Source organism: Copadichromis virginalis, linkage group LG12 (genome assembly GCF_057382275.1).
Source record: "Copadichromis virginalis isolate Kocher_CV1m ecotype Utaka linkage group LG12, C_Virginalis_male_GT1.1, whole genome shotgun sequence".
Classification (NCBI taxonomy): Eukaryota; Metazoa; Chordata; class Actinopteri; order Cichliformes; family Cichlidae; genus Copadichromis; species Copadichromis virginalis.
In genome coordinates, this window is record NC_140629.1 from 24025573 (window position 1) to 24040016 (window position 14444).

A 14444-nucleotide genomic window follows, 5' to 3' on the forward strand; every position below is an offset into this window, starting at 1 on the left:
TGGGCCAATTGATAGACAGTGATCCGTGCTGAGTGATGGTGGACCGGGGCTTCGTTCCGCTAGCCCATGTGTGTTATCGACTGCATGTAAAACTGAGTGTGTGTATAATTGCTCCAAATTCCTGGGTCTTCAGGTTTGTTCACATGTAAGCACGTGTAGTGTACAGTGCCAACACTGGCTGATGCATTTGGTTTCACACTACATGTCACTAAATCCTCAGAGATAAAGTCAGTTCAGCTGCAGCAGCTATGATGCAATGAGTCGCTCAAATCTTGCTCCCAAAACAAAAAAGCAACGTTGGCAAAATCACCTTGGCTTTGCAGCTAAGCCGCATTTGACATTACACACATACTGTGAGCACAAAACAAACATGTACAATTTAAGGTATAACTATTGTGCAAAACAACTACATAAGAGTAAAATATTTTACATTTTGTGCCATTCTTTAATAAAATCTAACATCAGAATCAAATACCGAGGTCCACCAAAGCATTACCAATTGGAAATACATTTGCAAAATGACACTTTTAGACCCCAAATGGGAGTTATGTCTCCACAATTCAACTGTATGAGCACACTAATGCCTCCTAAATTTGTACAAACCAAGCATTCCCACACCACTGTCAAATCTTTAACCACTTGCATGTATATCTGTTGTGTGTGCGTGTGTGTGGCCTATATATTATTATTAGTGTGTGCATGTGTGTGTCTCCTGACCTTTAGAAGATTCTGTCTTCTATAGAGAGGCTGTCAGGTAGCACTTGCCGGAACATCACAGATGAGGTGTTTAAATGTTTGTCTTCCTTCCCAGGTGATTTAGTCATTATTTAAGTCATTTCAGGTCTTTTTGTTGAAAGGTACATATTTTTAATCTAAATCCAATTTAGCTAGCCGTGCTGGTGATTGTGTTGAACATGAAACTGCTTGTCAGGTGCAGGGGAGGGGGTATCAGGTAAGGGAGAAAAGGCGCAGGAAATAGACATGTCCGTTTGTGCGTATCTGTCTATCCATTCACTGTGACCCATAAAAGTGAATATCGGTGTGCATCTATCAGTCCTTAGTCAGACTGCACTCTGTTCAGTTCCTTTTTTTAGTCACAATCATGTCAGAAAAGTGTGGCCTATTATGCAGTTAGTCAGACAACAAAAGAGCATCAGGATTACAGAAAAGGCAGTTTTCAGCCCAAGCAGCACTTTGTGTTTTATGTGAAAGCACAATGAAAATGAAAGACTAAAGAAAGAGATGCATACAGAGAGCTTAGACAACTTGAGTGCCCAAGAAAAGATACTGTGCATTAGTGCTTTTTTTCACATTTCTAAAATTGTCATTGTCACTGGGAGAGAACATGGGACACAATATGTATTTTATTACTTAGCTCAAATTTTTAAAAAGGTCTCATTTTTGATAAAGGTGTATTTTCACTCTTTTAAATGTCTTTTTTCATAAAAAAAAAAAAAGACACACTGGGGTTTTGAATAGTCTATGAAATAAGTGACAACTTTGGAATCAGTTCTGTTCATTTACTTTAAAAACGGTCGTCTTTGTATGAGTCTCACTAAGCACCATTTATAAGTGCAAGTTTGTCATATTGTGATGGTTATGTGTAAGTAGAAATAAAAAGACAAATCTAGGACAAAAAAGGGAACGAATAAAAAAAAAACCATTTGGTATCAAGCAGTTGTATGTAGGTTACTCAGGCAGGTGGAAGCTCTAATGGGACATGTTGTTTCATTCATCTACAAATCAAACAGATGGAAACAGAGGGAGTCAGAGAGAGGTGTGAGTTACTGAGGGAGCGAAAGATGTAAAGGGGACGGGATATAAACTGATAGAGAGTGAAGAAAGGCTTTTAAGTCCACTGAGATAAAACAAGTTACAGTCAGTGCATACACACAAACACACAGATGCACTCAAACATACATTTATATTTTGAGAACAGGGCTATAGCCTAGTTAAAGTGTCCCAAACCACTGTAGGAGACTGGGATAAGTGAGCTGAGAAGTGATGCTTCTTGAGGCTTTCTGACTTTGCATGTGCTGTGAAGTTCTAGACCTTCAACTTAAAGTAGACACAAGATAAAGTTTCTTTTAATAGATGGGGATGATGATGATCATAATTAAGATCAGGGAATTGGTACTTAAGAGGATTATCCAATTCTATTCCCCTTTGGCAATTGCAAGGACCTTGATAACAGGGCATCTTTACACAGCAAGGAAGTTGGGGCATCGGGGAATTTTCGACAGGCAACATCAGAATGAAAACTGGTAACTGCATGTCACAAAGCCTATTTGAGGTAGACTTTGAAGATTTAAAGGTGGTGCTCTGCGTCTGTGCTAAATCTGAAGAGCAGATATTTGGCAGCTATAGCAAACAGCCACAGTGCTGTAAATCTTGTCGTTAAACACAGATCGGAGGTTGTAAACGCAAATTATAGGAATGATTTTTTTCCCCTCTGCCACAGTGTGGCTTGTGTGACACACGAGGCGCGGTCTTTCCGAAGTCGATCTAGACAGCGGCATTCAGTCAGTGAGACCGTTCGTGTGGAGGCAGGAACGATGCTTTAGTCCACGGCAATATTGACTGATCTGCAGAAGGTTGTCTCTGTTAACTGATTCGTTGTGTTCTCTATAAATGGCAGGAGAAGGAAAAATAGCTACAAGTGACATATTCACGCTATAGGCTCACACCTAATGATGCAGTTTACTGTTATGTGAGGCAAAGTGAACGTCTCTACGTTCTGTTGTGAAATATTTTGTTTTAAAAATGATCAAAAGCATTACACTGCTTCTAGTGGGATGGTCAACATTGTGGTGTTTGCCAAAAAGGTCAGAATCATTTTTTTGTAATGAACAAAGTGCCCAGAGAGACCTTGTTCACATCTCTCTCGAACTTAACTTTTAAAAAAGGGGGAAAGCCTGACCCTCGTGTTCGGTTCTCGAGGGACACTAAAAGTGGCTCATAGCTCCCTCAAGTGGCAAGTGAGTAACCAGCAGCGTCACAGATGACCTCTCCTCTGTGAATATGTGCATCGTGTGTTAGCATGTGTAAGCGTGAATGTTTGTGTGCCACATTCTTTCATGCATAATCAAGTTCGTGCTTTATGAACTTGTTCTGATGCGACAACAGCAAATCCTTTAGCAAATGACTCAGGCTGTTTGTAGCTAAAAGCCTGTTATCTGCCTCTCAACTTTAAGGGTGGATTAAAAGCAGGATTCCTATACTTTTCAGTCTTCTTAATAGCTGCAGACAAATCCCCTCCCACCCGCTACACAGGACATGATTATGAGCAGTTCTTTAACAGTGAGAGTACACTAAGAGTTTCTCAGGCACTTTCATATTAAATATGTAGGCTTGTTTGTTTTGCTGCTTTGAAGTTCAAGTGCATTCCTACTTCCTTTGCCTGCTTTGCTGTTATCTCCTCTCCTCTGCTTCTTTCCTTTCCTCGCCATTTCACTGTCTTCTCTCTTCGCTCTCCTTTGACTTTATCAGCCAACCTCTTACTCTCCTTTCAGTTCATTTCTATTCACTTGCACTCTCCATATGTGTGTTCTGTCCACAGATTGCCTTTCCTTCCAATTACATCCTCATCTTCATCCCCAGCGATCTCGTTTCCTTTCATCCTTTTCTCATTTCTTCTCCTCTTAAGTGTGTCACATACCTTTTACCATCTGCATCAACCATCAGTTAAAAATTTAGATCCGTCTTCTGCTTCAAGATGTGCCTCATGAATGACAGTTTAACCATTGTTCCAGCCAGAGTACAACTGAAAATGGCTGTTAGGACCCCCCTGTAAAATAATTAACAGCCTTATTAAGTTTCAAGAGTTGGTAATTTTCTTTTTTTTTTTATGAAAGGTGTCTTTGTCTGTGTAGACAAATTATTATATTACACGAGCTGGAGGGCTGTTTGAAAGGTTCAGTTGAAATGAAACCCATAGTACTTGTCCTTTGAGTCTGAATTGAAGTATGAGGTAAAAGTGAAACTGTCAAACACAAATTACGAATGACAGACTCATAAAAGTATTTTATTCTCTGTTAGCACCCTACTGCCCCACAAGTATTATCTAAGTTGTTTATAGCCACTTACATTTCTGATGTACAGTTTCTCCTAAGAAGGTATTTAAAGTATGAATGGGTCTTGATTCATCAGTACGTGTCTAACATGGTCTTCTTCTCTCTCGTCCCCCTCCAGCTGCCCCGAGCACAGATGATGTGGCGCTCTATGTGGGGATAGTGATCGCAGTGATTATGTGCCTGGTCATCTCCGTCATCGTGGCGCTCTTTGTCTATCGCAAGACGCACCGCGACTTTGACTCTGACATCATTGACACATCGGCACTAAATGGAGGCTTCCAGTCTGTTAATATCAAGACAGCCAGATCAGGTAATGAGCGTTTGACATTTGATTCTGAGGGGAAATACAGAAACTCTATACAGAATGTTTACAGTATATCTATCTATATATATTTATATGCATCCAACACAAGTTTAAAAGCAATTTTGTTCTTCTTCTCCGACGCAATGGTGTCTTTCTAAAGAAAAAAATGTATTACAATAAAGACAGTACAGCAAGTTCAATCATTTTCTTTATAAACCACCTTGAAGTGGTATTTAAATGCAGTGAAATTATTTAGCCTGTGCAGCTGCCTCAATGGTCCATCAATATTGGTATGACAGCAAAACAGAAACACTACAATGGTTGGAGACAGAATCAGGGTCAGCTGGAACTCTTTCAAGTTGACTTATGTGATGTACTTATTTATATTCACTGTATTACCCTTATAGATGGCAATCAGCACACCCTCAATGTCAAAACAAAAAGTTTTTCTATGTAAAGCTACAGATTTTGTCAAAGAAGGCTGGTGGCTTTGAAGAGAACTTTAGTTCCTCTCCAGACAGAGCTGTCTGTTTGGCAGGATAAAGAGGAAAAATCTATCTTGGTTGCTCCAAAATCCTGTTTCAGTCAGACCACATACAACCTTACTTCAAAATATCCCTGCTATGCTCACTTTAAACCGATTCTGAAGGCTACTCAGGCTAGTCGGATAATTGCTGTTAAGTAGGAACTTGACAGCAAGGGTCTGCCTACCTTGTGCTCTCTCAAAGAGAGCACTAGAAGTTGTCCTAGAGTATCACTATAGCCAATGATTGATACAATAGAGAGATAAATACACAGAGAGACTGATAGAAAACAACAGATATGACCATTTGTCAATTGAAATATTGTTGTGTGTCCCATCCACTTTAGAGCTTTGACACTAGTATTATTTTGTTTCATTTCTCTGCTTCCTCTGATGGTTTGGATTAATCTCTTTACACCTGACACTGCTCTCCTCCATCAAAGAGTCTCTCTCTGTCACTCTCATTCTGCTCTTCACTTTTTCCCCCTCGACCTTCATATCTGCACATTCAGTTCAATCATATTTCCTGTTTATCAGCATCCTCCTCCCTTCATCCCAGTCTCCATGTCTCTGTCTTCCCATAGCTATGTGACTCCAGCCACAACAGACACTCCCTCATGTTTATCTTCCTTTTAAAATGGAGCTATATTTCACTGTCTGCTGTCTGTATTGTCATTTCTTCCTCTCTGCACACGTCCACAGAGTTAAAAGCTTACTGGAAAAGCCAGGAAGAGGAAGGGAATTTGTATTAATCAGGTGTCAGTCCAAAGATGCCATTAGGTCGGGTTATTCTTGTAGAAAGAAATGACATAAACACCTTGATTTAAAATCTCTTAACACAGACCTGCACAAACGCAGTAAAAGTTCGCCTACGTGAAGCGAGTAGATCCTACAGCCAAACATGTATTCATACATTTCCACAACTTTGAATGACACACTCTAAAAGAAACTAAGCAAACGCTCAGTCTGTTTTCATCATAGTCAGCTGCACTTTATGGTCTCCATATGAAAAGCATTTTTGAAAAGGGTTACATTTGCAAATATTTCAGGGTGTTCTTTAACGGTGTGTTCATTTGTGGCCGAACATTAACATTGAAACCATAGTGTGCATGATGAGGGTGTGCAGTGCTAACTGGTTAACAGTGAGCTAAAATGGTTGTGCATGACTGCGCATGTGTGTGTGGACAGGAGAGGAGTAAACTTGTTCCTATGTGTAGAGACAGTGTGACATTTTATCAGTAAAACATTAGGATGCATGTCACTCTGTGTTGAGGGACCATTTCCGATTACAATTAATGAAGAATTATGTCCCAGCGTGTTTCTCTCTCTCTCTCTGACTCGCTCTCTCTCTCTGGCTTTCTGTTAGTTGTTAATTAAATTTCAGCAGGGATGATTTGGCAGGAATACCCGCTGGCTTTAAGGGTAAACAGCCTGGTGATAGAGAAAGGAAGAGAGTGATAGGCAACAGATGTGTGTGTGTGTGCGCGTGTGTTCGTGCATACATGTTAGTGGTGGTGGTGGGGGGTGACAATGAAGGAAATTTAAAATTAGAATGGATGGACTCTTAGAGAGAACAACAGGTTTTCTGAGCCCAAAAAAATAATCGGGATTTGTTCCTTAATAGGTAACTGGTCTTCTTGTGATCTCAGTCCCAATTAAATCTTGAATATTTGCAGAATTTTCTGAGAGGGGTTTGTGTAGAAGTAAGCTCTGTTGTGCTTCTGCCCTTAGGGTAGCTTCTGTGCTTCTAACGTGGTTATAGCAAGATGGTTCTACAGAACTGTTACAGGGCTGCTCGAAGCACATTCACTTGAATGGCTTTGATGAAGTTTAAGTAAATGTCCGTCAGCAGAACTATCTAAAAGCACTGAGGCTAACATTCTAGCAGATAAAACATTGCTGTTACTGTGAGTGATATCAAAGCATTTGTAATTACTTAACTATTTATTTTATGATTAAAAAACAATAGGTCAGTACTGTATGGATCCTAAAGAAGCCATGCGTGAACCTGCTGTTGCTGTGGTGGTTATAGCTATAATTCAGTGTCTCATGCACTTTTATTACCATACAGTATTGATGTAGTGTGCATGAACCTTTTCACAATAAGCACAACAGGAAATCAACAGGAGAGCCTTACCTATCCTTCCCATGTATAGCGCATGTGGCACATGTTTATGGTGTGTGTATCAGTATGTGCTTTATAGTGTTCGTGTTGTTGGTACACAAGGCACATTTGCATGTGCGAGTGCTTTTGTAGTACCAACCTGTGACAATGCACTAGTGTTTTGTTTATGACAGTGCTTCTGTGTGTAAGTGGGCTGCTTGTTTGCTTGCAATACATCAAAAGAGTCAAGATTCCTCCATTAGCATACGTCAGCTGTGCCAGCTTAAGAAAGAGCAGGGTAAAAACTTCAGGATATACAAAGACTCTAACACGTTTTGCAGCCTCAGATCAAACTATACAAGTCAAAGGATAGGGGTTTTTTTTATTCATTTGAATTTTACTGATTAGAAGTGACAGACTTCTAATTTTTTAAATATAGTGTGTTAAACAGTTACTTTGTTTATGGGAGACTTTGTAACTTACTACATCTACAATGAAAGATGTAGCAAATCAGAAGCGTGTGATGACTAATGACATGAAAAACAAATGAGAGGCTCTGAATGTTATTCAAAGATCAAAGTGCCTTTGGCCTGAATTATGATTGAAATGACAGCATTCAGTGTATTTTCAAAAGTAACATAGTCTGATGATTTTAATAATGTCATAAAAAATTGTTCATATAGTGTATCATCACATAAATGTATATTATGTATTATACCTATTCCAAATAGTGGAAAATAGATACATGGATGAGTATTAACACAAGTTGAATGTCACTCTGTACGCACTAATGTTATTTCGGTTTGGAAGAAAGTAGACTCTGATGAGAGTTTTAAGAGCTTATAGCACAGCTTGAAACTGAACTGTTGTGTTGTGAGATAGTTTTGATAATACACATGTTTAACTCCTGGAGATTTGAGTGTTTTTTGAGGTGAAGTAGAAGTCTCTTGCTCTCTCTGTCTCTCTGTTCAGCAGCCATGACTAGTCCTTCATGCAGCCAGGTCATGCCCCCGTGTACAGCAGTGTATTATCCCAGACACTGATAGCTTATCAGCAGCCTTGACTGACTCTTCTGCCTCCCCCTTTTTCCTTCTCACTGATCTTGCTACAACTTCTACACATCTGTCCCCAGCTTCACGCACGCACGCACACACACACACTGCACTATACAACACCATAGATTTACTTTAGCTGGTCTGTCTTTTCCCTGAACCGCTCTGATATCATGTTGTAAATTCTCTCGTGCTTCTGTCTCTCTTCTTGTGTCAATTTTACCCCTCTAGCTGATTTGCTGACTGCTCCGCCAGACTTAACAAATGCAGCTGCCATGTATCGGGGTCCAGTCTATGCTCTTCATGATGTTTCAGACAAAATTCCAATGACCAACTCTCCTCTCCTGGATCCTCTTCCCAACTTGAAGATCAAAGTGTACAACTCTTCTGGACTGGTCACACCTCAGGATGACCTCGGAGGAGACTTTACGTCTAAATTGTCTCCTAAGGTAGTGTTGCCCAACACTAATATCCTTGAGCTTGTATCTTTTTTTCTGCTTGAAAGCATTTTGTGTGATCACAGTAGGCTATTTCCTCCTGTCTGTATTTAATCTGCAAGAGCAGTGTGAGAGATTCTACAGCACAGCACAGCTGCGCATGTCTTCCCAGTCACATGAAGACACTACACACCATTAGTATACATGCGGCTAAGTGCCCCACTTTCCCTCCCTGCTCTGTCAAATACATGGCATGCATACTAGAGTCAGTTGTCACAAATACAGATGAAACCGCTCAGTTTCATCACAGCACCTGTCCTCAGGCAGTACGAGGGCTGAACTCTCCATCTTTGAACTCTACAGATCAGTTGCCACCTTTTGATGATTTTATCTGTTTCTTTTTTTTTTGTTTTTTTATAATTGATCACATGCTGTGTCTAATGACTGACCTTGCCAAGGTAATTTGTGGATTTTTTTATTATTTATTTTCTTTGTTTATAGTCTGATGTGTTCATCCTTAGTTTAGCGACGTTAGTTCTTCTCAACTTTGTGTGATGCTGGAGTAAAACAGTGAATATCAAATCCTTCATTTACATTTCACCCTGAGGTGATCATGCATCACCCCCGTCCCCAGGCAGATGGAGGTCTTACCTGTGGCATCATAATGAACAGAAAAGGAACTTATGCAAGTAAAAAGCATAATGGATCAATAAAGTCACATTTTAGAAGAAAAGGGACCGATTACAGTTCCATTGTAATTCTTGTCCTGACAAAAATAAAAATGAGATTGACACAGTGAAACTTCTCTGGACTTTCATGAGATTTTTGCTTTTGCTTTTTCTTTGTTTTGTTTTTGCTTTAGGCTACATATTTAATGTGATCCGACGCGAAGTCTTTCAGAGGAATTCAATCCTTTAAACCGCATTGCATTCTTTTTCTCCTTATGCATTTTTGAACCTCATTCACCCTTATCGCTTTAAGCTTTTGCATATTGCTTTTATGCATAACGGTGGACAATGCCTGCCCACATAAAAGGTCTATTAAAAAAAGATACTTATTACATGGTTACTCTAACATTGTTTGCAGAAAGAGTCACGCATCTATTCATGTTCTTCTTGTTTAAAAGACGAGTAACAGAGCTTTCAAAAAGTAGTGTTTTCAAATGTGAATGTAGCTCTGCTGATTTGTAAGTGTGTACAGTGTGTATCTTCTTCCTGTGCTGCTGTGGGTTTTCTCTGGGAGCTTTGGTTTCCATCTACAGGCCTAGGACACGCATGTTAGCTTGAGCTCTTGGGTATGAGATAAACAAAACACTTAAAGTGCACAGGATAAAGCACTGTAAATGTTGCTGGTACTATAAAGTGCTTTGAGTGGCTGGTAAGACTAGAAGATAGTATATAAATGCCAGGCCAATTTGAATAGCATGTGTCATATACAATACTGTAATGTTTTGTTAATATCACTGTTACTGTTCTTTTATCAACATAGGTAACTCAGTCCCTGTTGGATAACAGTGACACCATGAACCTTCGCAATCAGAGCTTGGCCCGAACACGAGATCCTTCCTGTACTGCTCATGGATCCTTCAACAACCAAGGAGGACACCTCATTGTACCCAACTCTGGTAAACGTCCCACAAGTGTTTAACAGCAAAAATGGTTCCTGTGCAGTGACAAGACCGCAAACAGGGAGAGTTGTATCATTTTTCTTGCTGATTAGTAACAGTAATCAGTAACAGCGATCACAGTAAAGTTAAGAATATGTGGCAATGTTTGTTTTAGTGATTTATTCAGATATATTTCCTCTACTGGCCTCTGACTTCATTAGATACTTAAGCGTGTAAGTACCTTTGTTGATACTGTTGCGGTCAGATTCATATGATTTAGTGATGAACCAAGATTTCAAAGGAAAAAAAGAATAAAGGACAGCAGCAGCTGTATTAAGGTAAAGATGTGTTGTGTGACCTGTTGATGAAAAGCAGCTTTCAAAGGCTGTGAAATATTGCATTGTAATGGAGTATTTAAGACAAGGTTTTACATGGGTTGCCTTTAAAAAGATTATCATTATGATTCATTACTTAATAAAGTGATGATGGGTTTCACATTCAGTAATTCAGTTGTGCATGGTGAAATTGATAAATCCAGTGATGAAACTCATTCATTCTGCTTCCTCTGTCCTTCCTCCTGCAGGAGTCAGTTTGTTGGTTCCAGCGGGTGCTGTTCCTCATGGCAGGGTGTATGAAATGTATGTGACTGTGCACAGGAAGGATAGCTTGAGGTAGGTTTTGTCTCTCTTTCCCCATTTTCTTTTCTTTTATGTGGCTGTTTCCTTTCAATTGTTCCCTGCTGTCCTTATTTTTCTCTTCATCTCTGCATCTCCCTCTGTGTCCTTTTTTTGTTGGTTTGTTTGTTTGTTTCCTTTGTCTGTACTTCTCTGCCTCTGCCCAGATCAGTGGCTTCTTGTAGCTGTTTGTATGGCGGTGTGAGGAAGCTTTCATAGTGTGACACAGACTTACAATCTATAAGAAAGGGATATATTATAGTGCATTCACATATACCTTTTTTGTGATTCATTCAGCAGAGGTCAGTTGGTGGCACAATGCATATTATAATACCAGAATTAGAGTTAAGTTAAGCAGCTTAAAATGGAATATTTGACACATTAATTACTACCGACTTAACATCCTAATCTGTACACTAATCCATTAAATTTACATTGTTAATCAGGTTTTGATTCAGGACTGTATTTAAATGTAAGGCTCTTAAGATTCATTACTTTGAAATATGCCAAACTACAGCAGACCGTTGTGCGACCAACTGATTGGTTTTAACTTCATGCTACATTATAAAGCCAAAGAACAGAGCTTTTGAAACCGTATGTAGAGAGATCACTGCAACGACTGTAACTAACAGATTAGTGGTTATTTTTGAGAATGCTTTAATCTTGTTACATGTTCTATAACCCTCCCCCCTCCCAAAAAAGTACATACATCATGTAGGTCGCTCTCTCTTTGTTAAAGTGACAAGGCACACTGATTTTGATTCGGTTAAAAATTGATGTTCACCTTGGAATCAATACGGAGCAAAATCCATTCATATTTACTTGAAGGGGTTTTTAAAATGGGAATCTTAAAACCTGGATAAATACAACCAAGAGGGTCCAAATGACTATGGACAATGGAGAGACACAGTTTGAGTCATGTATGTTGTTCCATGCACTCATTTTACACTCTCTTCAATCAGCAGCAGTCAATAGGAATTAGGCCCCGTGCAACATGCTGCAGTATTTCTAAGAGTCGAACATGTTTTCAGCCCGCTGTGTTTACACAGAACATCACATAGCTACGTTTACTTACCTCAGCAACCCTTGCCTAAGGTGTCAGATTAACAACAAACAAAAGTCAAAGCATCTCTTGTTGTATTTGCAAGATAAAGGATACAGAACATCATAAATCAATAAAGCTGTAATTCATTAAGGGGTGACCTCAGCATTAGGTAGTTAAAAGGGTGCTATAGTTTCACTCCCACTGTTTTTATCTTTGTTTTTTCTACCCATGTGAACCCTTTATGAGTCAATAATGAGCCCCAGCAGCTGAATCGATAACACTGCTAAGGATTAGCTCTCCCTTGACACAAGGTGGGCTGGAAAAAAAAAAAAACAACAGAAGAAAAACATTGTTAATATTTAGATCTATCTCCTCTATCTGTATGGCCTCATTCACAGTCAATATATGGCTTCGGGAAGATGAGGGATAATGGATCGTACTGGCATTTGACTTGTATATTTTTTGCGTTTACTGCGAGTGTTGTTTAAGTATCTGGTTTCAATTTTCAGTTTACAAATGAGACTGCTATGTATGATCTTTTGGATGTTGAAGTTTTCTGCTGCAGTACTGAGTCATACATTAGTTAGTGAGTGCTTGAGGTTCCAACATTTAGATGTATAAAAAGCACAAGAGTGTATGATTAGTAGCCTTTTATTTTCTGCCCCGTGAGCTGCAAGCTATTGAATCCAACTGAGGCTGACTATACAAATCATTCTCCAATAGAGTTTGTTCTTGCTCTGTTTTTCTTCTGTTCTCTACGTTGCAAAGGTAATCTATTCCTCACACGTAAATGTCCAGCTTTGTACTAGTATTTTAGTCTACACTGCTTTAACACAAATTACTGCATTACTGCTTGTGGCATGTAGGCAGTCAGTTTGTGGCCCTGCTGAAGTGTCATTGAGGGTGCTTTGATAGTAACCTTTCACTTATCTGTGTTTTTTATTTAAGTGGATTGTCATCGTTTTGACAATACTCCATAGATTATTTATGGAGTTCAGGTCAGGTGTGTCGGCTGGCCAATCAAACACTGTAATAATACGGTGAGTTGGTAGTAGTTTTGACAGTGTGTGCAGGTGCCAAGTCATGCTGCAAAAGGAAATCGGCTAAGCTTGTCAGCAGATGGCAGCATGAAGTGCTCTAAAGCCTCTGAGTAGATGCCTCAGTCCTCTCCTTGTGAAGCTCTCCCAAGTTCTCGAATTGACTTTTCTTGACAATCCTCTCAAGACTACGGTGATCCCTGTTGCTTGTGCACCTTTTCCTTCCAGTCAACTTTCCATTAATACACTTCGATGCAGCGCTCTGCAAACGGACAGCCTTTTCAGCAGTGACCCTCCTTATGGACAGTGTCGATAATCACCTTCGGGAGAATTGTCAAGTCAGCAAGCTTCCCCAGAATTATGGTTGTGAGTACGCAGTTAGACAGAGAGATGCACGGTGTTTAAACTGACTGAATAGTAATTTACTCAAAATTACGTAATCCAAAATTTTGAGATACTAGTTTTCCGATTTTTGTGAGCAAAAACAGCTTAAAATATTTCTCTTTATCCACAATGAATGTGGACTATTTAAGGGTATCAATATATTAAGATTAGAATAGAATTAGAGTATATGAAGATTCTTTAGTTGTCCAAAATATTAACAAGGTAAAAACAAAACACAGACCTGAAGTGAACCAATTTAGCTTCGTGCGATTGAAGCTCGCAGTAGCTGGGATCCGACAGCGCAGCCCTCCTGTTGCTCTTTTCTGTCGTGTCACCTCAGTGTTATCTGTGTTTCCCAGACCCCCAGTAGAGGACATCCAGACAGTTCTTAGCCCAGTGGTGAGCTGTGGACCTCCAGGAGCCCTGCTGACCAGACCAGTGATTCTCACCATCCACCACTGCTCTGACAATGTCCAGGAAGACTGGCTCATACAGCTGAAGAATCAGCTGGCCATGGGAGAATGGGAGGTGAGCGTTCAGCTTTGTGTCCTTTTTGTTTGTGTGCACTATTTATGTTCCACTGTTTTTAGAGAGAGGCAACATACAGTTTTTGAAAAGAAAAGCTGTCGCTGTGTTGCCAGCTAATGAGAAATTGAAATTTCTGACGGATGTGAATACACAGAGATGCACGTGTACAGTAAAATTTTCTAAATGTGAAAAAGTCTGCAAATAATTGTTTACACAAAGTAATGGCAAACCTGCCCACAGCCATAACCAAGTAAGTGATATGCAGTCATTTGCACGGTACACACACAGCATATAGATAAATACCCCAAATTACACATACACTCTGTGTATTCATTGAGCGAGAGAGAGGAAGAGATGGAGAGAAGGAGAGAAAATTTGGTAAACAGAAATTGCCTACAGGCTAGTAGACAAGCAGGGGGTTGAAGACTCCTATCAGAAGCAATTTGTTATGCTTCTGCCATCCTCCTCTTCTCTCATCTTTCTTCTTATGCTTCTATCTCTCCTTTTTTTCTATCCTTCTCTTCCTCTCTCCTCCCGTGTCTCTCAGCATGAAGTCTCTACCTCAGCAATCTACTGCGTGTGTCTGTGTGTGTGCGCATGTGTGCGTGCGCATGTGTGCATCCTTGTGTGTGGGTGTGGGTGATAAGACTGTCTTGCAGCATCACTGTGTCTACAAG

At 39.8% G+C, this 14444-nt stretch overlaps 1 protein-coding gene across 2 annotated transcripts in view; it reads left to right on the forward strand.

The window, feature by feature from the left end:
• Positions 1 to 14444, forward strand: part of unc5ca (unc-5 netrin receptor Ca) — a 189972-nt gene that overhangs the window by 163037 nt on the left and 12491 nt on the right. For both annotated transcript variants that reach the window (XM_085475563.1, XM_085475564.1), the window contains 5 exons: positions 4192 to 4383; positions 8288 to 8505; positions 9982 to 10117; positions 10683 to 10770; positions 13599 to 13767. In XM_085475563.1, coding sequence (XP_085331689.1) covers positions 4192 to 4383; positions 8288 to 8505; positions 9982 to 10117; positions 10683 to 10770; positions 13599 to 13767 — 803 coding nt within the window. The remainder of the gene's footprint in view (positions 1 to 4191; positions 4384 to 8287; positions 8506 to 9981; positions 10118 to 10682; positions 10771 to 13598; positions 13768 to 14444) is intronic.